The 24256-nt window shown below is 41.0% G+C and overlaps 1 protein-coding gene across 7 annotated transcripts in view; it reads right to left on the reverse strand.

Annotated features, from left to right (window-relative positions):
- Positions 1–1275: 1275 nt before the first annotated feature.
- Positions 1276–24256, reverse strand: part of IL1RAPL2 (interleukin 1 receptor accessory protein like 2) — a 366360-nt gene continuing 343379 nt past the window's right edge. For all 7 annotated transcript variants that reach the window (XM_014886998.2, XM_088173186.1, XM_088173185.1 and 4 more), the window contains 4 exons: positions 21988–22133; positions 16776–16919; positions 13044–13214; positions 1276–4617 (listed from right to left, as the gene is read on the reverse strand). In XM_014886998.2, coding sequence (XP_014742484.1) covers positions 3920–4617; positions 13044–13214; positions 16776–16919; positions 21988–22133 — 1159 coding nt within the window. In that variant the 3' untranslated portion in view covers positions 1276–3919. The remainder of the gene's footprint in view (positions 4618–13043; positions 13215–16775; positions 16920–21987; positions 22134–24256) is intronic.

A 24256-nucleotide genomic window follows, 5' to 3' on the forward strand; every position in this document is an offset into this window, starting at 1 on the left:
TGTCTAGAAAAAGGAATATTATTAAAATACCAGTCCAGCACATAGCTCCCAAGAAATCTCAATATTCACTGTGTTACTTAATTTAAAATTTAAATAAATTACCCTGTTTTCTTGCTGAACATTCTTTAGGAGCATCAAATCTGTAGCACTGGATAGGCTTCCAACCTCTGGCTCATTTTATAGACAATCTTTAAACCACAACTGCCTCTGAAGTACATCACACACAAAGGTAAAAACAGTATCTTCCAAACATTCTCATAAACCATCTTTAAGATGAATGTGCCCCAAACCAGAAGTCCCCATGGTGGCAATAAGGACATTTGCTGCTGGTGATTTTTGTCACTGGGCAAGGCATAGCCTGATAAGCTGGGGGTGGTGAGGCTGCACAGTCAGGGTGGTGTCCTGGCCTCTCCCCTGATAAATCCAGCTGATAAAACCACCATGGCTTTGGTGAGACAGGGCAGACACAGAATGCCCATATCCCCTTCTACTTCAGCTGATGAATTTCATATGAATGAGCTGGGACGTTTTTGCCACCAAGACCCTGAGCCAGCTGTCACTGCTGTCACTGGAGGGCTGCTATGGGGGTGATTCCCACAGTGGGACAAGCTCATGGCTCCTGTGCCACCCAAATCCCATGGATGGATGCATTTCACTGTTTGACAGCGATTTTCCAGACCTTTAAGTGCTACCTATGGGAACACTTGGCCTCTTGCATGTCATGGAGGGGCTCGAGGGTGTCCAGAGAAGGACACAGAGCTGTGGAAAGGTCTGAGCACAATCTGATGAGGAGCAGCTGGGGGAGCTGGGGGGGCTCAGCCTGGAGAAAAGAAGGCTCAGAGGGGACCTGACCTCACTCTCTACAACTCCACGAAAGGAGGGCATAGCCAGGTGTGGCTCAGTCTCTTCTGCCAAGTAACAAGCAACAGAACATGAAGAAATGGCCTCAAGTTGTGCCACAGAAGGCTTAGACTGGATTAGGAAAAAAATTATTCACTGAAAGGGCTGTCAAGCAGTGGCACAGGCTGCCCAGGCAAGTGGTAGAGTTGTCAACCCTGGAAGTGTATAAAAAATATGTGGCTGTGGCACCTGGGGACATGGGTCAGTGGGGGGCTTGGCAGAGCTGGGTTAATGGTTGGAGTCGACCATTTTAGAGATTTTTCCCAACTAAACAATTCTAGGATTCTGTACTGGCATCACACACAACTGAGTCAACAAGAGGCCCCCGAGCTCAGGTCCCCACCCCCACACTAAAAGCAGAGGGGTACAGGCAGGTCTGATTCATGTTTATATTGTCCCAGTACTCAATACACACTCAGAAATCTTAAAGCAGATTGTGACTTGGCATCTCTAACTAAAAGATATTGATACAGACACTCAATGTGCTTTTGCAAAATGACTGAAAACCTGTTCTTTTCATGTTTCCTCAATACAAACATGAGTGAATTTTGCTTTAGAGTAACTACTGCTCTGAGACATATCATCATCGGGCAAATGAACTTGTTACCAGTATTAAATCCTTGTAAATAAAAGAAGCAGACAATCCTGCATATGTTTTTTTTTCTTTTCTTTTCTTTTTTTTTTTTGAGTTTGCATGCTTAATACAGAACTAGCAGGTTTAAAATCTCACTGAACATTCTATGTGAATTAATCAGATTCTAGAGTAATGTGGGAAGGAAAATAATGAAAAGTACAGCTTTTCATTTAAACATATGCAGCTCTTTTCATGCAGGGTTTTCATGTAGGATTTTTTCTGTTTTTTTTTTTAATTACACTTTGCATTAAAGAACATAGCCAGTGTAAACACAGTCTGTAACACTTATAAAACAGTGCAAATTTTGTAAATTTTTGGGAGGAAGTTGTAATACATATATTTATAATGGAGGTAAAATCGCTTTCTTTCTCAGTAGAAAAATACATCTATTAAACACCTATGTTTGGAACTTAACTTCACAAAAGAGCAAGTTATAGTTCTATACTGTGTAATAAATTAATATCTTTTCTAAATTTCCATTTTCAGTGTTAGTGTCAAATGCATAATAATGTTAGAAAAAAATGAGAGAAACAAGTATTAGTTAGAACCTAATGAAAAATCTTACAGACAATGACTGGTGAAGGAGGGCACAGAATAAAGAACGGGGGAAAGAAGCAATGGAAAAATACTGACCTCTATGAATTATTGCACATTTGAGATCATTTTCATAGCCTTTGGGCCAATTCTGGATACTTTTAAGTCTTAGGTCAGTGTTTGTTTCCATTTGACTGTAGGGTACAATTTAGGAACCACAGCAAAATGTCAAGGATTTACTGAACTTGTTTGCTGATGAAACCACAGGCAGCTGAGTGTAGAGTGCTAACTTTTATTCATGCAATCAAAGAGAACAATGCTAAAGACATACTGAAGCACAGGCAAGGTTGCCTGTGCCTTAAAAATATTTTTGGGAATTTGCAGATCTTACTGAGACAAAACTCTCATGTCTGCTGTGTTTTCACTAGAGCCATGCCAAAACCTGCAAAACTGCCTTTTGCCTTCATTATTTAGAGCTTTTTCCCTTTAATACTGTTGTCTCCATAGCCTGACTCTGCAGCTCTTACCCAGCTGAGTGTGGAAATCTCCATGAAACACTCTGCTACCTGCTGAGCAGCAGCACCTGATGCTGAGCACCTGTGTAACAATTCTCACCCACCAGCAGCAGGAATTCCATTCAGGAGAGCTAAATGACAGTGATCCTATTTGACTGATGGGATCACTCACACAACTGTGAAATGCAAGACCTTGCCAGTTGCTTAAAAATATCACTTTTCCTGCCTCTGCCATATTCAAAAGGTACATAAATTAGCAGATAGATAAACAACAGAGAAAACTGTTTCAGGTGATTATCACTGCAATGGAAGTCAGACTTACTAGTAGACCTGAATAAGGAATAATTTAGCACTTAATCTCTGAATATTGCTGTAGTACTTCTTTTCTATTGCTGTTGTTCTCACAAAAAAAAGGTTAATTTCAAATTGTAACTACTGGTTTTGGAAAAAAAATCCTACATAAAATTACTTTTCTACAAATCTTAGATCTTAAGAAATTTCAGATTAATGAACTGGCCAATAGACAGCTAAATTTATACTTAAACTGTTAGGAAAAATTCATTAAAAATCTGCAAAAAATTGTGAAATAATCTATAGCTGACAGAAAAATTGTTTAAAATTGTCCTAAATATCTTCCAATATTCTAGTAAGTTGTTTAATAAAACCACATTGCTAAACATTGACTAGGAATACAACATGCCTCAATAATAAAATGAAGAGATGCTGATGGGAGCAGGTGATTTATTTTGTGGTAACTGTTACTATGCACTTTATTGATAAAGCTTTGTCTGCATTGTTTCAGCTGGGCATCTTCTAAGAAGTATTTGCAAGACAATGTTACCAGGAAGGTTTCCCTCTCCTTCCTTTTCAAGATGACTCACCCCTCGTAGTCTGTGCAGGAGATAATAATTTTTGTAGCATGATTAGAATTTCAAATTGTACTGTAGTCTATATGAAAAACCCAACAACTTCTGTGTATTCCAAATAACTGTTACTTAAATATGTATGGATGTTGGAGATTGTATACAGTGACCTTTTATCCATCCCAGATTGTAAACCTACTGTGAAGTGGCGAGATGCGTTTTTTCTCTCCCCCCTCCTTTTTAAAGAAGCAATAAAATGTACCTTAAAAGACAGGAAGGACATTACTGAGCTACAAAAGAATGCCCCCTTCGTCAATAATTTGTAAATGTAAACAAAAAGAGTTCAAGTAGAAAAGCAAGTAAGTGTGCTGCTGCTTTGAATAGGTTTTCTCACCCCATGTGGGTAGGGCAAAGTTCTTTACAGACGTCTCTTCATGTGGCCATGAAGCATCTCTAAAGAGCCCTGATGGCCACTACCAGATATCACTGGTGAAGCTGAGCTCCTTGGCCGACAAAGGTAGCAAGGGGGTGTTCCTGTGGAACTCCTGGGGGTCCTTGGCGGCGTGGTTGAGAGGTAGCTGTCCGTTGAGGAGGGTCAGGGGGATGTTACAGTACGTGTGGTGGTTGCTGATGGAGGCCATGGGCAGCGTGGCTGCAGACACGTCGTACTCGTAGCCTCTGCAGTAGTGCCTCATGTGCACAGAGTCTGCCTGCTGGAAATCGCCCGCGTCCGCCCGCGACTCCACCAGCGTGGCAGAAGTGCCTGTGACAGCAAGAGAGGGCACAGTCTGCAGGTCCCCAAAGAGACCCTGCTCCGCAGAATCCAGCACCTGATGCCGAGACACCACCTCCTTTTTCTTCCCTGGCATTTCAAAGACTAGGCGCTTCCAAAACTTAGAATTCAGTTTGCTGCTTTTTGGTCCTTTCCACTTGACCACTGAGAGAAGTTTGATGGTGTGCTTTAATGATTCCACTTCATGATAATTCACCTTCCCTTTTAATTCAGTACACTCAATCAAAATAACTTTGATTTCTCCACTGACTAGCATGTTATGGAGTCTGTTTTCCATCTCAAAAATACTCCATCCTCTCCTGAGAACATAGTCTGGAGTTAACACGATAATGAGTCTTCTGCTTTGCTCAACACATCTTGTGAGATCTTCAATGTAAGCTACAAATTATAGAAAGAGAGAAAAAGTAAAGAATAAAGAAGTCTATTGTGTTAAAACATCAGGCTTGCAATCAAGTATAACAAAACCCTGCATTTTACTGATCCACACCATTTAAAACAATGGGCATTTCAATATACTTCAACAAAAATAGGATTGCGTATCACAAAATATTTCTATTATGGAGTACACATAGAAAACTCTTTAATAACACCCTCCATCCTTTGCTATTTTTCCCTGTTCATTGCAGCAGAATGACATTTACATGACACCCTTGCTGTGTAGGTGCACAAGTGAATAAAACACACAGTTCACTTAGTGAAAAAAATGTAGGTCAAGATCAATGTAATGTTTGTGTAAATTCTAACATTAACATTGGTTATGATTAACACCACGCTGAGGGAAGCACGCTCTGGGAAGCGCTTCCTGTGTTCCAGATGCAAAGACATGAGAGTGCTGCAGGGTGTATGAACCATAACTGGCAAAAGCTCAGAAAGAAATGAACCCTCATCACATGCAGAACTTGTGCTATTGCATAGAAGCATCATGGTAGCTTTTTCTTCTTTACCTTTGACCACAAAAGCATAAGAACATTCTTTGTGGCTCAGTGGTCTGTTTTAATCTCACAAACCTGTGCTTCTATGTACCCCAAGGTATTAACAGAGACTTCACAAGTGACAGAACAAATGGAAAATTTAAACATATTTGAAATATTTATTTGTTGAGACATCAGTGACAAAGAAAAGAGTAGAATTCTTTTATTCATGCATGCCAAGTAGTTGCAAACGATCAGTGTAAGCAGAAATGCCAGCCCCATCAGCAGCTCCATGACACCAGTTTATTGAACTTCAAAATATTTGTGAAGTTGGACCTTGATCCCTGAAGTTCACTTATCCCAGGGATGGTAGGGAAGAGAAGCTAAATACACTGGTCTGACATGGAACAGGATGGGAAAGAGATCTACTTACAGACCTGATCCAAAACCCATTCAAATGAACAGACTTCATTCAACAAACTTCAAAGGGTTTTGGGTCAAGACCAGAAAAACTAAATCCCTTGAACAAAACCACTAAGGGCAGAAAACATTCATTGGTTGCACAGCATTACAACTGCAAGCTTCGAGACAGGGTATCTTGGTGTTGTTAAACTACATGAACCTCTTGACCATGCTACTGGGAATGTGCTGCCTAACAAGAGAGGAGAAGCATGTGTTAGAAATGAAGACTTGGACACAAGAGCTGCACAGAACAGATCTTTACTCAGCACAGGGCAGGACCTCTCTTACACATCTGCCCTCTAGCAGGAACAATAATTACAAATAACATCATTAATCAACATCTGTTACTGCAAGACTCATTTTATAGTCCCAGGCACCATACCACAGCATGCTTATTCACACCACTTCCAGTAAAGTAAATAGCTACAAAATAGGCCAACAGGAACATTCTAAAATAGCTTATTTTCATGAGACTGAAGGCATAGTTAGCATCAAATCTGCCTTTACCAATGTTTTATTTCACCACTTAGCAGCAAGAATTTCTTTCACAAATGGAAAAAAGAGGCAATTGCAAACATCCCACAGACACACAAAGTTTTAAGACATACACATACATTAAAAATGTCTATTCAACAGTCCTGACTTTTAGTTAATGGTTTATGACTTTTTAATCATGCAGCATTTACAGTCGGTTTTTGTTTTGTTTTTTTTTCCTCTTGAAGTACTTTAGAGGAAATCCCCCCCATCGTTCTTTGTAAAATAGTTACTCATTAATGAAAAAAATTCAACATTAAAATCCATGGGAGAGGCAGTGGAGCGGGGAGAGAATCAGCAACAATGAGAAAATGATAAGCAGAACTGGTGAAACAAAACTTAAGGAAAGGTAGAAATGTTCAATACAATGGAAAGATATTATCCCAATGTATCAACAGCTCAGACTCTTCATTTTCTTCCTTTCTTTCTGCTCCCAAAAAGAAAGAATTTAGGTGGGAAGCTTCATCATTAGAGGTTGAATCTGCAAGATACAGTAAAACAACAAACTATCATGCATCTTTCCTGAGACATATTCATCCCTCCTCCAAACACCTCAGAACACTGCTATGCACAAGACAATTCTCTGCAGGACACAACACTGGGCAGTGCCATATGTCCAGGGTAGTGCTGAGCACAGCCATGCATATCCAATGCATCCAGTTGAGAAAAAACACAAACCAACAAAACAAACAAAAAAAATCACTCCACTTTCATCTCTTCAAATATCCAGCACCAATCATTTCAATAGCAACACCCCAGCAATAATCCATCATACCATTGCAATCAAAGACTTGTCAGCCTTTGCCTTGGGCAGACTGGGTGGAAAGAAGATGGGAGAAATTCCCTATTTTCTTAAGTGGCCATTTCTCTCCTCTGTGCTTCTCAGGTCTCTTTTGGATGCCCACCTTCCTCCCTGGGTATTGCTACGTGTTAGAGCTCTGTCCTCAGCTGACTAATGAACATCTTCACAAACATCAGGTGATCCCTCAACTCCCACGTTTGGAGCTGGTCACTTGTAAACGTGGCCAATGAACAGGGGACTTGCTGATGCACTGAGGATAAAGTACACTGAGTTATAAGAAACTGGAACCCCAAGTTTCCAGCTGTCTGGTCCAGAAGTACTTCGTACTCCCACTAAACCCAGCTTGGGACTATTACTGAAGGCAGGTGACAATTTTTCTGGAGCCTGTGGTTCCATTGGGTGTACTCTACGTCAGATTTGCACAACTTGAACATTTCTGTGAAGAAAAGCATGGGGGAAACAGATTCTTGTCTCTGGAAATTCCAGCTTCACTTTTCCTAGTGGTACCAGTCAGACTGCATAAACCTCTGAGTTGCTAAATCATCTGCTCTCCTTTTACTTCAGAATTGGAGACTTCCCAAAATAAAGTTCAGTTGTCTGTCTCAAGTGTTCAGTCCATTACAAGGTACTAAATCCAAGCAATCTATATTGCAATGTGGGATGGAGAAAGGGTTGCTTTCACCTTTCCAGGGAGCTAAGAAATTATTGTCAGGCAATGGCTCTGTTTCATTTACAAGAAAAAAATTGAATAGGGACTTCAGGAATAATATCACCAACTAGTATCAACTCTAAAGTTCCAAAGCAACATATTTTCATCAGATAAATATAACTTCACTGTAACTTCACTTTTCCTGCAGGAGGTGTCAACTTCAATGATATTTCATTGTAAGGGGAGAGGAAAAATTGTCTTGACAAAGTCAGTATGGAATTATTCACTTTTAAGTCCCAGGGATTGTATTTTATCATAAATTAGAATGTAAAAATAAGATGTCAGTGTTAGATCAAACCCACTTGTTTTTTAAATTTTGACCGTTTCCCCCCCTCCTTGAAACATTATTTTGCAATATGGTACAAATCTGTTTTCAAAATGTTAGCAATTGCCAAAGGTAAAAAAAAAAAACAAACCAAATTACATTGTGAGTGGCTCTATCAGTAACTTACTTGCATCACGTTCAATGCAATGCCCAAGGAGGAATGGACAGCAAGAAGTGTTATACCCAAACCCAAACATTGTTTTAGTCTTGCCAGCAAATGGCAAGCAAATCTGTCTTGACAGCAAGTATGTGCTCACCAAACACCATCTACATGTAATGATGCTGAACTGTAGTGTGAAGTACTGAAGAAGAGAATTTCAAGAAATGCATCCTGTTTGCAATTAAATCATGTGTAACTGCCTATGGAATCCTTAATGAGCTACATTAACCACAGGCTGGAAGGAAACCTAATATGCAAGCAGACTAGGAGCAAGGAAATTAATGAACACTATGGGCACAGAGTTGCTTACACAAAGAAGTGACTGACTAACCAGATTCAGATGATTTGCAGAAGGAGTTGAGGGAGAAGGAAAAAACACTAGAAATCATATAAAATCCTGCAGATATTTTTGGGAAACATGGTTTGCAGCACTACAAGGACCAAAGAGTATCTACCATCAAACCCATGCTGGTTGGTTCCTGGCACTCTGAAAATAACCAGCCTTTCTGCGTTTGGCAGTGTGACCATCACTTGAGAAAGTTATTTATAGAAGACTAATTCAGTCCTGCTTTCCTAGCTGAATAGCTCCCAAACCCTGAGTCTGATTACTTTATTATAACACCAATGATTTTGTGTCTTGCTATTCCTATTTATTAAATATGTTTTGCTTCTCTTAGCTTGGACCAGAACACTGAAACACAGAGCAGAGCAATGGCCAGGATGAGCTCAGGAATAGCTGATGAGTTCAACATAAATAAACAAATAATGCAGATGAGTGCACTACAGGACAGGCAGCCCCTTCTGCCTTTTGTTCATATTTATTCCTCTTTCAGCTGACTTCCATGTGTATCCTCCCTACCCTCACCCATGCCTGACATTAAAAGTAAGATTCATACAAAGCAGACTACCAGGGACTTCTGAAACGAGTTTGTGGAGCTGGATATTGTATTCCAGTTCCAAAGAAATGGTATCCTATACTTCACTGAGGCTCTTTGGGAACCCCAGCCACTTGATCCAACTGGGTTTTCTTCATGCAGGAACCCAGGAAGCTGGAATTCACCATGCAAAAACCACACAGAAGGGCAGACAAACCTACAAAGTGCCAGAACTACAATATCGACTGTCATGTGCTTTTTATCACATGCCTTAGACACTGTCCCCTTGTGCTGAGAACTTCTAATTTTTCAGGTAAACAAGTATTTTTATTCTACCACCATTATTCTTTTCACTGCCTGATCTTCATACTCTGGGCTGAGCTGGAGTGAATTGTTGGTGTTTTTGAAATCCTGTCAAGAGCAAATGCACATATGCTTGAAGAACAAGTAGATGATGCTCCAATAGATATATATTGCTGGTATTAAAAATCTCACTTAACAATTTTTACCTCTTCACTTTCAGGTTTAAAATAATTTGCAGAAACCATGGAGGAAAGAACCTTCCTCTGATGTAGTCCTGATTTTAGGATAGTGAAGTGCAAATAGGTATTTTTCTCTCCAGACATCATCCTTGGCAACAGAAAAATGGCTCAGGTGAAAATGTAACTCGTCCTGTTAACCCCTCACCAACTACTCCATCTCCTCAGGTCTCCTAACACTGAATTTAAAAAACTCATAGAACTTGAGAGTGTTTGTTGTGGGAAAGATTTTGTTATAAGAGCTCTGAAGATGAACAGGATGAAAATAATAAGAACTGCTATGGAATTCAGTAACAAGTGCAAGTGCATCTCAGGGATCTCAGTGTCCTTAAGCAGGTTAACTTGTCCAATTATGCCTAAGTTACCTGGGCAGGGAGGTGTGTGTGCTGTCAGCTTCGACAGAATGAAGAACATTCATTCTGTTAAGACTAAAGAATTTTTCTTTAAGAAAGAATAGCTGCTTCAGTATTTCCTATAACATGCAACTCAGTTCCTGGGTTACAAACTCGGTCTATACTGCCATGTCTCCCTGCTGGGTCACCAGTCTTGTCTCCCAGCCAGCACAGATGTGTGGGATTCTCTTCCATCTTGCCAGTTCAGGGAGTTAAACCCATCCACACTGCTCTCAGGCAGCACCAAGAGTCATCACAAAGGTCCTTGCTGGCCACTGTGTGATGGGCATCGCTGAGGCCCTTGGCATCCTCTATGGTGGTTCTCCCTCCCACCAGGACAAAATGTTCCACTGGGATAAAGTCTGTAACCTGGCAGGGCTCAGAAACCAACATCTACTGCAAAACATGACTCAGCCCCAAACTGACCTGAGCCCTGGATCTGCTTCCCAATGGTGAAGAGGTGGCCTCAGTCCCCTCCTGGGGACAGCAGCAGTCGCTCCATGGACATCCCTGAATCAGACACAGAGCTGAAAGCAGAGCTCGGAAGTGCCCTTGGAGGAGGTGGCTGTGGGTGTGTCCCAGCCACTGCACATCTGGCTGTAATCTCTCCCTTGGCTGCACAGGGACATGCAGAGCCCATCACAGCTTTCCCCCAGAGGTTAGCCATGAGCCAGCTGGACAAAAACACAATCAGACTTGTCCCTGAATTTTCCTTAAGTCAGCTTTTTAGGCTGTTTGCAGAACCGCGCAAGAAAATTAATGAAATACTATTGAACAAATCTATTTTTTGCCTGCTCTCAAATGCAGGGAGCAGCTGTAGGAGCTGCTGCATGCCAAGAAGGAAGCGAATGGTGCACACCCTCCCGTGGCAGCTCCTCACTACTGCAGGGATTGCAGGAAGCATCACCCCACACAGCTCCTGGCTGCACTGCTGGGGTGACACACACCAAGGTACACAGCATAGAGAAGGACACACATCAGAGCAGAGACTGGGAAATGATTACATTGGTGAAAGTAATTTACACTGAAAAATGAGGAAGTGAAGCACATGTGAGAAAGAGATTTATTTCCTAAAATAAAATGATAGCTGTGATCAACCCCCTGTTTTTCTACAGAAATCTACCCTGGAGAGCTATACACTTTGTCACATCTGCCACTTTTTGAGACAGTCACTCTAAAATATTCTGTGTTTTCCTCTGAATTTTCTAGCAGGCCCATTCCACACTGCACTGCCTTCACTAAGCACTGCAAGTCCTTATGAGAGTGGTGAGTATTAGGCAGAACACAGCCACGTTCCACTACTCCAGGGCACATGGAGAGCTCACAAATGGAGGAGGCCAAGTCCTCTCTCCTTCCCCATCCCCTCACCCTCCCTTAGTCCCTCTTGAAATAAAATGCTTTCCCCCATATCTTTTTCAAAGCTAAAGCATGCAAATCACACTCATTTCAGCTCCACATTTTATTCTGCCTTGTCATTATGTCTGATTAGGCGTTCTTGAAGCTCCATGTGTTAGAATCAGGCCTTTTCATAATACTGAAGAAGTGAGTTTGAGAGGAAAGAAGGATTAAATCTGTGAATGTTCAAAAATGAGAACTGACATTTTCAGGTACCCTACATTTTCAGGAGAGGTTTAATGAATACCCAAAGTGATGGCAAGTATTTGCTGAGTGCCCTGCTGACAAAAATAGACAAAAATAAAATACCATGCTGGCTGGAACAACAATTGGAAAAAAGAATCTAATTTCAGATTAATCTGTGGTTCAGTATAGTTATTATTGATGGGTTAACTTTAAACTTCTTAGTTCACTTGCATAACTGCTATGTATAACTCTGCTATACTGTTGGATAGGAAACAACTAGTTAGAACAATTCTGTAGTTTTTACCACAAGAAGATGTATTTTCTCTTAATAATATCTAAAAGTTTCATATAATTTGCTTGTACTGTAAGAAATAAAAAAAGCTATGAGCCAAGTCCCCTTTCTGGAATTTGTCACTATGGGAAACAGGGCAGGGGCAAAAAGAAATAAGTGGATCAGCTAAACTAACTCCTAAACTAGGAGCTGAAAATGCATGTGATAAATTCAAGCCCCCTGCATAGGCCTTTCATGATCTCTGGTGAGGCTCTGACTCCTCTTTCCCAGTGGTAAAGGATTCAGAGCTCTGTTTCCAGTGCTCTCAAAGGTCAGAGAAGAAACAGGCTCTGACTTCTGGGTCAGCTTGGCACAGTGAGGCAGCAGTTTCAAGTCTTTTGGCAGGCAGGTTGTAATGCAGCCATGCTCGAGCTATTCCATGTTTGGGGACATCTGCTCCACTACAGCCACTGCATTGTTCTCTTGTTCATATTTCCTACACAGTAGCACACACAGAGAGAAGTTCATGTTCTCTTCTGTTGTTTTAGAAAAGTGATTTGGAGATGGAATTTGTAAAAAAAAATAAAGCTGTTTTTTCACAAGGGTAGCACTTCAAAAAAATGTGATATTACAGGAAACATACTGTGCATTCAAAATTCATCAACACAATGGATATGGTTCATGGTCTTTCTGACTCTCTCAAAAATGAGTCCAGTAGAGAAAATGCCATAACTACCACTAGGAAAGCATTGACCTTTGGTGGAGAAATCCAAAGGTGCTGCTGAATCTTATGAGACTTCCAAGTTAAGGCAAAGCCCAAAAGACAATAGAAAAGATGACTTTTACTTGGAAAGCTGCTGTAGAGAAAACAACTAATCACTGAAGAAAACCAATAATCCCATTTTCAATCATGTAACAGAGATGATAAAATCCTTTTAGGAAGTTTCCTGCTTAGTTACCTGTGTTTGATGTAGACATTTTGAACTTGGTATTGCTTGCAGTGCTGCAGCCTCCCCTGTAGGAAGGTCCAGCTCCTGCCCCCACTGCAAACAATGGCAGTTCCCTCTGATTTCAGCAGTGCAGGAACAAGCTCTAACAGAGAACTCAAATTTGAAATGCTGAGGAAACTTTTCCAGTCTTTGCAACCACTTCCCAAGGTTTTCTATATCTAGTACTTATTGCACAGTGGAGGCCTTTGTGACAGATCAGACAGAAATAAAACTGAAAGGTCAGAAATACTTACTTCCACTAGGGATCAGGTCCCTATCTGGAATGAAGAGCTTATATCCATAGTGCTTTTCTAGAACATCTGGCAGAATTTCAAGTGCAAACTGCTCCTCTTCATTATTATCACGATCTAACGCATCAGGATCCACTTTGGTGTATGAAAGATAAGCGTCGTATTCTTTGTTGTCTGTAAGAAAAGAAATCATGTTCAGCCTGCTGCTTGCAAGAACAACCATAAGAAACACAGGAGAGGACTGGAAATTGTATTATTCCTTGAAAACACCAAGCATTTCCCAACAAAATGGGGACTTTTCACAGGAACATATAATCTGGCTTCCAGGCAGAAATCACATGGATCTTTTCAGTTTCCTTCTGCATGCTGAGCAGTAACTCTGACGTGTGTCAGACGTGTGTCACAGCTGAAAAGATCATGGGCAAAATTTTCATACAAATACTAAAGTGGAAACTATTATTTTAAGCCTTTACATATTTGTAATGCAATTCTTTCAACTTCTATTCCTCGGGAGTTCTAGTATGGTAAAGTTTTGAGCTTCAAAAGTTTTGAGCAAGGAAAATTTCCTTCCATAAGTATTCGTGAGAAAAGACATAATTCAAACAAATACTGACTATTCAGACAACAACGCCAAATACAAACAGTTCAAGCATTTTTTTTCAGAAAATCCATAGTTTCAGAAATCAATATCATAATTTTAGATCACAATCTACTCCATCCAGGACATTTGAAATATTTGGAGATCACATTTTAAGAGAGACAAATAACTCCCATAAAGGGTAACACTCCTTCTTCTCTCCTCCCCTCTCCTCCTCCTGCCTAGCACTGGGGCTTGTCTCCAGCTCTGCTTCTGAAACATGGAGCTAAGGGCTCATGAGTGTGCCAGGAACAGAAGTGGTGCCACCACAGTGCTGGGGATCCATGCTGGGATCAGACTGTCTTAGTGACATTTCTCTTTGTATTCCTCTGCAGTAATGGAAAACAGTATATTGAGAAAGTCAACCTTCAGCAATTCGGCCTCCAGGGAAGAGCACAGCTGCCATTATTTACAGAAAATGAAAAATCAAATAGCTAATGTTGTGAGAAGAAAAGTGCATGAATGGAGGGTTTCTGAGTATCAATTATCTGTAAAGAATAGTGCACATGAAAGATAATTAAGGAGTTAAAATTACTCAGTATAGTCTGATAAAAAGAACAAATACCTAATCATAATAAAATATACCTCTTGATGACCTTGAACTGACGGTTGCTTATAATACCTGACACAAAGCCAGACCCATGAGGGTCAGAGCTGTAGTCAAAGCATGTGAATAATTGCGTATTTGTAAAAGGCAATTTGCCTAATGTCACCATGGCTGTAGGGAAGGATGGAAGATGTCCACCTGGCTTGCTGACATTCCTCTGAAGTCAACAGGCCAGCCAGCTTTGGAAGCCTATCCAAAACCTGCTGCCCTGTCCATAAAGAAGCCTGCCAACACCTTTTAAGAGATGCCAGTGATCCTGGAGGCAGCATCCCTGCAAAGTTCTGAGAGCTGAGTGAGGGCAGCAGAGCCCTGACATCCCTGGCTGCAGAGAGCCGGCGCTCCCTGAGCCTCCCGCCCCTGCAGGGGCACAGCTGCCCTGCCCAGTCACCTCAGCCCCCAGTGCCAGGGAGCAATGCTGACAAACAGCTCCCTCGGGCTCCTGGGAGCTCTGCAGTGGTGTCACAGCTCCACAGCCTCAGCTCACTCCCCACGAGCTCCGTGTCGCAGGGCAGAGAAGGAGCCGCCCATTCTTGCCCACTGCTGGCTCAGGGAGCAGCACTGTTTGGAGCCATTTCCTAAATGGATCCTTTAATCCTCAGTGTCATTTTCTCTAAAAGCAATGCTACACACAACACAGGAAGTGAGTGTGTCCAACATTGCTTATGTGGGATATTTTTAGAAATAGGAATAAAGCGGATCTGTTGAGTTCCAAATCTTCTTTTTTAAAGAAATACACATATAAGTGGAAAATGACCCTGTGATTGCATCCACAGCTGAGTGCTCAGGGGAGCTCTGTATGTTCCCACTACTGCCTACACGAGAAGAAACAAACATCCCTGTAAATGCTTTTACTTCTGCAACATTCTGCCTCCATCTTTCATCCTGCAGGATTAGAACAAGACACGAAACTGTGAAAGGTCTACAATAATGTGCTGGAAAAATAAAAGCTTGTTTTCAAAATGAATAGGCACAAAAAATCCCCTGTGTACTCATGGGGCTTCCTCTAAACAACCAGAAAATAATATTGTTTCATAAATTAAAAAGTGATTGGACCAAGGAAGTTCCATGAGTAAAAATGCAGCAGCTTCACACTGAAAACACAAGATAAACAAATTATAGCAGGCTGGAGGAAGTCACCACTTCTGGTTGGTGTGAAGCAGGGATATTATGTTGGTATAATCCCAAAGTGTTTGAGGTGAAGTACTTCTCAAACCACATAATCTCGCCCTTCCCTTTGTCCTAGGCACCAGTATAAATATTGTGCAGTATGGAGTATGGAAAAAGTGTATTAGTTTTTTTCCAGTCATACATGAGGATTGAGAAAGAACAAGTTTCCTGATCTCTATTCCTGCTGTTTATCACAGAATCACAAAGTATTCTGAGCTGGAGGGATCCACAAGGATCACCCTTCCTCTTTCTAATATCCCCTAGATATCATTCCATCCATTCCCCAAAACTCCTATGGATTTCACTGCAGTGGAAACTTTTCACACCGTATCTACACATTGTGAAACAAAAACATTTATTACTGTGACAACAGAATTGCCAATTGCAGAAAGCAACATGTCTATGCAATTGTACATTGTTTTGGCACTATAGAAAATGTGTTCCTTGTTCTCTTTTCAAATACATTTGAGTTTCTAGATGTAGCATTCCAGAGCCTGTGTGACTGCTAAGTGTTGCAGTGGGCTATAGCAAGCACCTGTACTTGAATACTGCACTTTCTTTCATTAGCAGATACTACCTAGGTGCATATAAATATCATATTAATTATGAAAGAAGTCTTAAGAACATATTAGTAAGATTTAAAGACTGAGATTTAGTTTACAGGGCTCACTCCAGCTTCATAGGAGGAGCAATGTTCTATATTCAGAAGAATTAAAGCTTCAATTTAAAAATACAAGTTTAGCTTTAGGCACCAAACAGAATATATGCCAGTGAGAGGGAAGGTGGGGGAAGAAAAATGGAAAACAGCCTAGTTTATTCCTAAAGATACTCCATAGGCACATTCCCACCAAGCTGTTTAGAGTCTCCCAATTAACTGAGGTTACCAGTTAGCCTCATAACAATCACCTCTCACTAGTCAGAAGAGGTCACTAGAAGCTGGTGGCAATTCAATGAAAATGCTTCATGAAGAGCAGCTGGTGAAAGGCTGCTCAGATATCCAGTGTGGATCTCAGAAGGGACCCTGGGCACATGTGGCACTGAACACATGAATGTGAAGAGTTCACAAGTGACATGTGAGCCACTGTAGCAGACTCATGAACAATTCTTCTGGCTCCTTTTTGCTCACAGCAGAGCCCAGTGACATTTCTGTGAAAGACTCATTTATCTCAGGGGGCTTTGAGAGAAAGTCTTAGTGCTTTACACTGTTGGGTGCTTAGTAGTGTAAATTAGCAGCAGGTACCTTTTAGGATTCATTTCAATCTCGTCATTTTGGTCTCTGAAATATTTCCATTGCATATATTGAGTTTTCTGTGCAACTGCTTACCATCAGCTGCTTCATCTCCTCCAAAGTTCTGTCTGTAGAACAGCATTAACTCTATGTTGTAGCACTTATAGATGGTCACAAGCAAAATAAGCAGAAGAAGGATGGCTCCCAGTCCTCCAGCAAGCTCTATTTTGTAGATCAAATCTAAAATTAGCAAGGAAAGGGAAAAAGGGTTATGATCTTTCCAAGCTATATTTTCTCTAACCCACCGTACAATTCCACATAAAGTTGTGCAGCTTTCAATTATAACCACCGTAACATTAAGAATGCCTAATAATTTTGTTCATTACCTATTACTTAATTTTACTCATTTACTCCATCTACTGCCCATCTGAAACAACCATCTGAAATCCAGAATGCATTTGAGGCCATATATGTAAATCTCCTACACAGGAACTATGTAGTGATTTTATGCAGAGGAGCAACCAACTTTTATTGAGCTGGTGGAGTTTGAAACGTGTGCATTGGCAGAGTGCATCAAATGCTGCATGCAGCATGTGAGAACAGATTGGGCAGGATCTAGTCCCTCCCCCACCGAATTAGACAGCTTTGGTTTTATATTTGTGAAGCCTGTGGACAAGCTGCCAAGCCATGGCTTCAGCTGGATCACTGGAAAATGAGCTGAGCTTGCAGGAAGCCCAAGATAACACAAGAGTCCAGGAGCACACATCAGGCTGCAAGGAGACATTTGTTTGTGATGGCTGCTAACAGAGTTCTCACATGTTTGTAGAGTTCACATTATACTTTAATGGGACCTAGTGTTAGTTAAAATTTCCTACACAGATGCTTTTATTAGGAAACATCACAAGAACTCAAAGAACTTCACAAATGCATCCAGACACAGTGATCTATCTCTTACAGCTGGGGAAACAGGCTTAGAAAATAGAAGCAGCATGTTTTCAAGGTCATTCAGCAAACCAGTGACAAAACGGGACAAAACCCCTTGGATACCAGTCCAGAGCTCCATCTGATGCAAGAGAACAGCATTGCTCTTTATCCTGAAATGTCCTCTGAAAGTAATATTGCTCCTAACACCACCTGGCATATTACTTAGCCATAAAAGACAGAGGATGACAATTTGACTCTCACAGCCTGTATTAGTTCAGATAAAACGTCATGAAGATATTGCTGCTGTGACAAACACAGCGAGAAGTTGCCAAACTAATACAGGAGGGACAAAGCTTTTGTGATCTTTACACTTCTAAAACTTAGGTCAGAAAATATTACTCGTATGTCGCTTGTGTCACTTTCAAGATAAAAAGCAAATTAGTTGCGTATCTTTGGGGGTTATTCTTGCCTCGCCATGCCTTGTATTTCAATAATTAACATCAGATGTCAAGCTATTCCCAGTCCACAGTATCTCTGATGTCTGTCTGGCAAGAAGTCATGGACTAATAGATGGAAAAAGTCTATTATAATAGCTACTTAATCTCTCTGAGAACACAGGGAATTCATGGGACTTCTACTACACTGCATGATAAAGCCGCATGTGCTCTGGGGGATAAATCTAGGCAAATGGAGAACAGAGTCGGTTAAAATCACTTTTGAGGGGAAGTTTTTTTTAAATTATATTGAATCTTTTTTTGCTAGGAAATTTAGATGATGGCAAAGCTGCCAGCTTGGAAGGAAAGAAAATGCTGAGCCTTGCAGCCCACACAGAAGCACAGAGTTGTGTACACTTTTGGTGGGGGGAATGGCAGGGTATTAGGCAATCCCACAAAATCCAGCTCAAAAGGCAAAATTGATCAGCTTTTACATGTCCAGTATTTGTCCTTCTGCTCCATAAACTATCCTAGAGGACAGACATAAGGAGGCAGAAAGCCAAGGCTTTTGAGCTCTCCTTATTTCCATTCCAAAGTGGAGGCAATGAGAAAAACCCAGGATGTTCAATTTTCTTGCCTACTCTACTTAGTCTTGGCATCTGATTAATTCCTTCCTCCTCAAGTGGTCCTCATTGAGACAAATAAGGAAGCAGCATATCCAACACTAGAAAAGAAGCTGAATCTCATCTCTGTGCTGTTAAGAGTGACTGAAAAATAGCTAATAATATTGATAGTTTCTAATATAAAATAATGTAGAAGGACCTTGCCACAACATATTACACATAGTACAGAAGATCATGGTCCTTAAAATAGCAAAAGCCTCATAAATACTCAATAAATGACAGACAACTATGTTTTAGAAGTTCCTCATAATTCACTGATGTATCAATATCAAACCCAACCTCCTAAAATTAGTTCCTTGCATGTCTTAATTAAAGGCAGCCTCCTTGAAAAAATAGTGAGGAAAAGTCATCATAATATTTACTTTTATCTCAGTTCACTACTTCTTGCCACTAAAAGCATGGTCTGACTTTATTCTGTGGTTTCTGACAAGTTATTTGTCTTTCAGAATAGTTCTATTATAGACTATGTAGACTTCAGTCACTAAAATGCTGGACTGTTTTCAAACCCTTTTGAAGGGAATCCTGAACTATTCCCACAACTAAGGGACAGCTGGGTGTATATTGCATTTCCATGTTATTTGAGCACCAAATATGCTATGACAGCCCAGAGGAAAAAAAAAAAAAGAAAACAAAAGAAAAAGAAAAAAGAAAAGCAAACCAAACCCAGGATTGTCCAGAAAATTAAGGCAGTAAAGAAGAATGTGACAGCAGACAGTTATGTTCAGGTCTTAGGAGCATGTCTGATTCTGCCTTTGCATTGGAAGCTTAAGAGTTCTAAACTGGATTTGGTTCTTTTTCAGGTGAAAACCTCCAACAATAAAAATAATCCTAAATGATGGCACATGTTCTGGGGCTACTGCTACACTGGAGCTCTGCAAACTCCTGTATTCTCCTGAAGGTTTGTGGGGACTGTACCAGTAATACAGCAAAAGACTTTAATATACTTTCCCTGAAACTCTTGAACAGCCAATTTTTCTTTTTTTTTCAAAGCAAATTATGTGCTAAAAATAACCATCTGATGTCAAAACAAGAACTCTAGAAAATCTTATACAACATCTACAACTTAGATTTTGGGTTTATTCCTGTTTTTCATCCAAGCCAGGAAAAAACAGAACAGAAGGCAGGTCTAGAGACAAAACAGAACTACAAGTGCATCCTGTCAAACATGGATAATGCAGCTCTTGACAGGTAATATCTTGGAGGGAGGGGGAATTCTCTAACTGAGAGATCTGTGCTGCAACACACTGCAGTAGAAATCCCTTCTTTGACACAAAGGATGCTGGTCAACAGCTTTCTGCAAGTTCTGCCCTAAATCTTGTCCTGGCTCAGTAAATACAGTAGTATTTCCTGACTCATGAATATCTAGAGTAAAATCTAAAGCAGAGAAAGTTAGGATAAGAAGCAATTAAATCAAGTTCCAGAAAGGAAAAGTTTGGTCAAGTATTTGTGAGAACTTAATAAATAACAAACAGGACAATGGGACAGGCAGTCAAAGGACACAGTAAAATACAGTGGTTATTTTAAATGACACTTTAATAGCTTGAAAATCAACTACTGAGAGTGCCTGAGGGGAATATAAGTTTTCTACAGCCACAGCACAGAGAGAAATGAAATAGTAGCTGCAAAGTGATCCTTTCCACCTCCAAATTCTGTATTCAGCAGTGCTTCTTCCATAATTTCAGCAGAGCTCTGAAATATCTGCATTTTTTTGTTATAAATAAACCTAGCTTGTTATTCTACTATATGCATGCAGAACATTTACCAGTGCCAACAGAGATATACTTACTTACTATCAGTTTTTTATTTATGAGGTTCAGTGGAAGGAAAGGTAGAATGCTTTTTGCGTTCTAGAGAGACTAATCCTTCACCATGATGATCAGATTCACTAATTAAAGTTGTGACAACCTGTCAGTTTAGATCATAGAATTGTAGAATTGTTTTGGTTGGAAAATACCTCCCAGATGATTGAGTCCAGCCATTAACCTGGCACTGCCAAACCCACCACTAAACCATGTCCACACCTCCATGGCTTTCAAATCCCTTCAGGGATGGTGATTCCAGCATCCCCAGATCCTTTGTCACCTGGCAGCTTTTCAGCCCCTCTGCCCCAGCCTGAAGCTTGCTGTGACCCAAGAGCAGGACCAAGCACTTTGCCTTGTGGAACCTCATACAATTGGCTTCAGCCCACGGATCCAGCTGGTCCAGATCCCTCTGCAGAGCCTTCCTGCCCTCCTGGATGTAAGTTTGTAGTAGATAGTAGCATGATCTGATAGATCAACATTCCTTTATTCCAACTTTGCTGCAGTGAAAGCACACAAAGGACTGGAACTGCCCTTTCAGGTTTGCCTCATGAAAACAATTCTTCTGTTTTGGCACAATAATTCACGTCCAAGAATGATGGCAGAGATCTGGACAATGTATCAACTCTTAAGTCAATCTCCTGTGCTGATGTTCTGTGGTCTCGTGGAACCCTCCTCTGCTTTCCCAACAATTACTACCTTACAGCTTTTGCATTTCCTAATACATTGTATCTCAGAGAGCTCAGCATCAATGTCAGCCTACTTATGAATAGGAGAGCTGATTGAACAAACAACAGAAGAACTGCCGTGAGATACTGTTACACTCCTTTGATAATGACTTTTTCAAACACAGAACACAGTAGCACTTTTAAATTTGGCACAATCAAATCCAAAGGGTTGCCTTTCTCCTATAGATAATTTGTCAGTAGCGGTGTTCCCCATTCAGGAATAGCATAAAGCAAGACAACCATGATGGGGTAAGTCTCCATGTATTTGTAGCTTCCACTGCATGTTTTCATTGCTGATGCAGTTAGAAATCAAGATGCATGGAGACAGCTTAAAGTTTTCAATTTAAAACACAAAGCCAGGAAATGGAGAAAGATGAGAACATCTGCTATACTGCCAGGGAACCTGTTCTAAGAAATGTACGTTTTAACTGGCCTAGTCAGTCAATTCTGGGTCAAATTCATAGATTGTTTAGTCCAAAATACTTCTCCTGATTCTTGGTGTCTTATGGGTGACTGTATTCCAGGCAAGTGCATCACCTGCAAGGCCAATTTGCCAGACATCGAAGAACAATGCATTACTTTGTTCTTCCACAAATGGTAAACTGAAGCTGTACACAAGCACACTTCAGCTCCAAGCAGGCACACACTAATCCAGCCTGGCTCAGAGGGGTCAGCAGGACCTGTGACTGAGGTGTTGGTGAGGCAGGTGAGGTCACAGATAACTAAAAAGGACAAATTACCTTTTTTGCGCAGAAGAACACTGGCATGTTTCCGTCCATTTCTGTTCTCCACGTGACATGTGTAGTTAGCCAGGTCTGCCTCCTCTACAGCATCAAAGATCAATGTCAACTCAACTTCTTTTTCTCCAAGATGTTCTCTGAGGAGTCTGAAAGGAAGGATAGAGCCTTTGCTTTAACTGAATTAATACAGATGGCAGATTCCCAAAAGCACTATATTTCTCAGCAAAACACCAATGTTCCTTGGGCTCCTTCACTTCTGGAGAAGGACCTAAAAGGAGACTCATGTTGGCTGAAAGAGGCTTCACAGAGGCATTTTTCATGACCACCAGAAGGCTTTTTCTCTTGCCTGTCTAGTAAGGAGCTGAACCAAGTGCAGGAAGAGTGGCCATGAGCACAATGGTTATGAGTGGCTTCTTTACCTTGGCTCCATCAGAATTAAATGCTAAAAACAATGCTTCTTTTAAAAGAAGTGACAAATACCCATTTTCCAGAAGCAGGATGTGCCACTAAGCCATCAGTGAACAAATTACAGGGCAATTTAAAGGCTGGGTATTGTGATACATTTTAATTCAGTCTGGAAAATCAACAAAAAGAGCTGTGCTACTCTCTGAAATTTTCCTCTATTTCCTGGAGCTAGATCCTGATTTTTGAGGGAAAGTGTCAAGAACAAGAGCCCTCTGCTCCTTTGGAGGAAAGAGGAGACATGCAAAATCCCCATAAATGGAAAAAAAGTTCTAGCAGACTTTCAGGACAGAGGTATAGCCTTTTCATGTCATTGTTCTTATGTTCTTATATTAAAAGGAATGCAAAGTAAATTCAAGTTTTCTGCTGCTGACATGAAGTGTAAAAATACAATACCCTATTCTGTTGAAAGGCTTATCACTTGCTCAAGAAAATGTTGCTGCTCCTTTAAACAGGGAAATGTAACATCAAGTGAAATGCACCGGGTTAATTTGATCCTGTTTGTGTAATGCTGCACAAGAGGGTAAATAGAAAACGTGGGGTGCCCTCACAGACACCTGTCAGCTCACCACTGTACATGGTACTTCAGTGAGTCTGCTCTCTGAAAAGACTGTGTGCAGCACTGTGAGGTAAATGTATAAATAAAAGTCAAGTTCACAAAAAAAAAAAATATTTTCTCCCAAGACTGAGAGGAGGAAACTGGACAGGAAGTAACGAACCAGAGTGCTCCTTCTCTGGATGGAAACTGCTGCTGGAGACATTCACATGTGTCAGTAATGGCAAATCCAAAGCTTCTCTATTATAAACCAAGGACATTTTGTGTACACACATTTCCTTATGTATGTGATTTCACATGACATCCATGGAACTCCAAACAAATTGAAAACAAATCAAAAGATCAGTCAACAGCTGACTGAACATGAGCCAGCAGTGTGCCTTGGTGACCAATGGCCTGTAACAGGAATAGTGTGGCCAGCAGGAGCAGGGAGGTCATTCTTCCCCTGCACTCAGCACTGCTGAGGCCACACCTTGAGTGCTGTGTCCAGTTCTGTCCCCTCAGTTTAGGAAGGGCCTTGAGACGCTTGAGCGCGTCCAGAGGAGGCAACGAGGCTGGGGAGGGGCTTGGAACACAAACCCTGTGAGGAACGGCTGAGGGAGCTGGGGTTGTTCAGCCTGGAGAAAATGGGGCTCAGGGGAGACCTTGTCACTCTACAGCTGCCTGAAAGGTGGCTGTGGTCAGGTGGGGTTGGTCTCTTTCTCCAGGCAGAATGAGAGGACACAGTCTCAAGCTGCACCAAGGGAAATACAGGCTGGGTATCAGGAAAAAGCTTTTTATGGAAAGAGTGATCAAATACTGGAATTGTCTGCCTGGGGAGGTGGTGGAGTCACCATCCCTGGATGTATTTTAAAAAAGACTGGATGTGGCACTTGGTGCCATGGTCTAGTTGAGGTGTTAGGGCATGGGTTGGACTTGATGACCTTGAAGGTCCCTTCCAACCCAGTCATTCTGTGACTTCTGTGAAAAGAGAAGTATGAGGGCATTGCACCAGACAATCAAAAATGCAAGCCTGACTGCTATTAACACATCTCTGCAGTAACTCAGAAGAGGCACCAAGCATCTACAACAACTTAGCCTCTTCCACTGTGGCAGCATAACTTGCAAAAAAGCAAGTGGAAAAACATTAGTTTAAAAAACTACATGTGTGTGTGTTGCATTTGGAAACTTGGATTGCATCTTTTTTTTTTTTTTTCTCCCTTCAAATTAATTCTCATTGATTATACACTTTTTTTTCTTTTTTCTTTTTTC

This window comes from Sturnus vulgaris, chromosome 14 (assembly GCF_052056855.1).
Source record: "Sturnus vulgaris isolate bStuVul1 chromosome 14, bStuVul1.hap1, whole genome shotgun sequence".
Taxonomy (NCBI): domain Eukaryota; kingdom Metazoa; phylum Chordata; class Aves; order Passeriformes; family Sturnidae; genus Sturnus; species Sturnus vulgaris.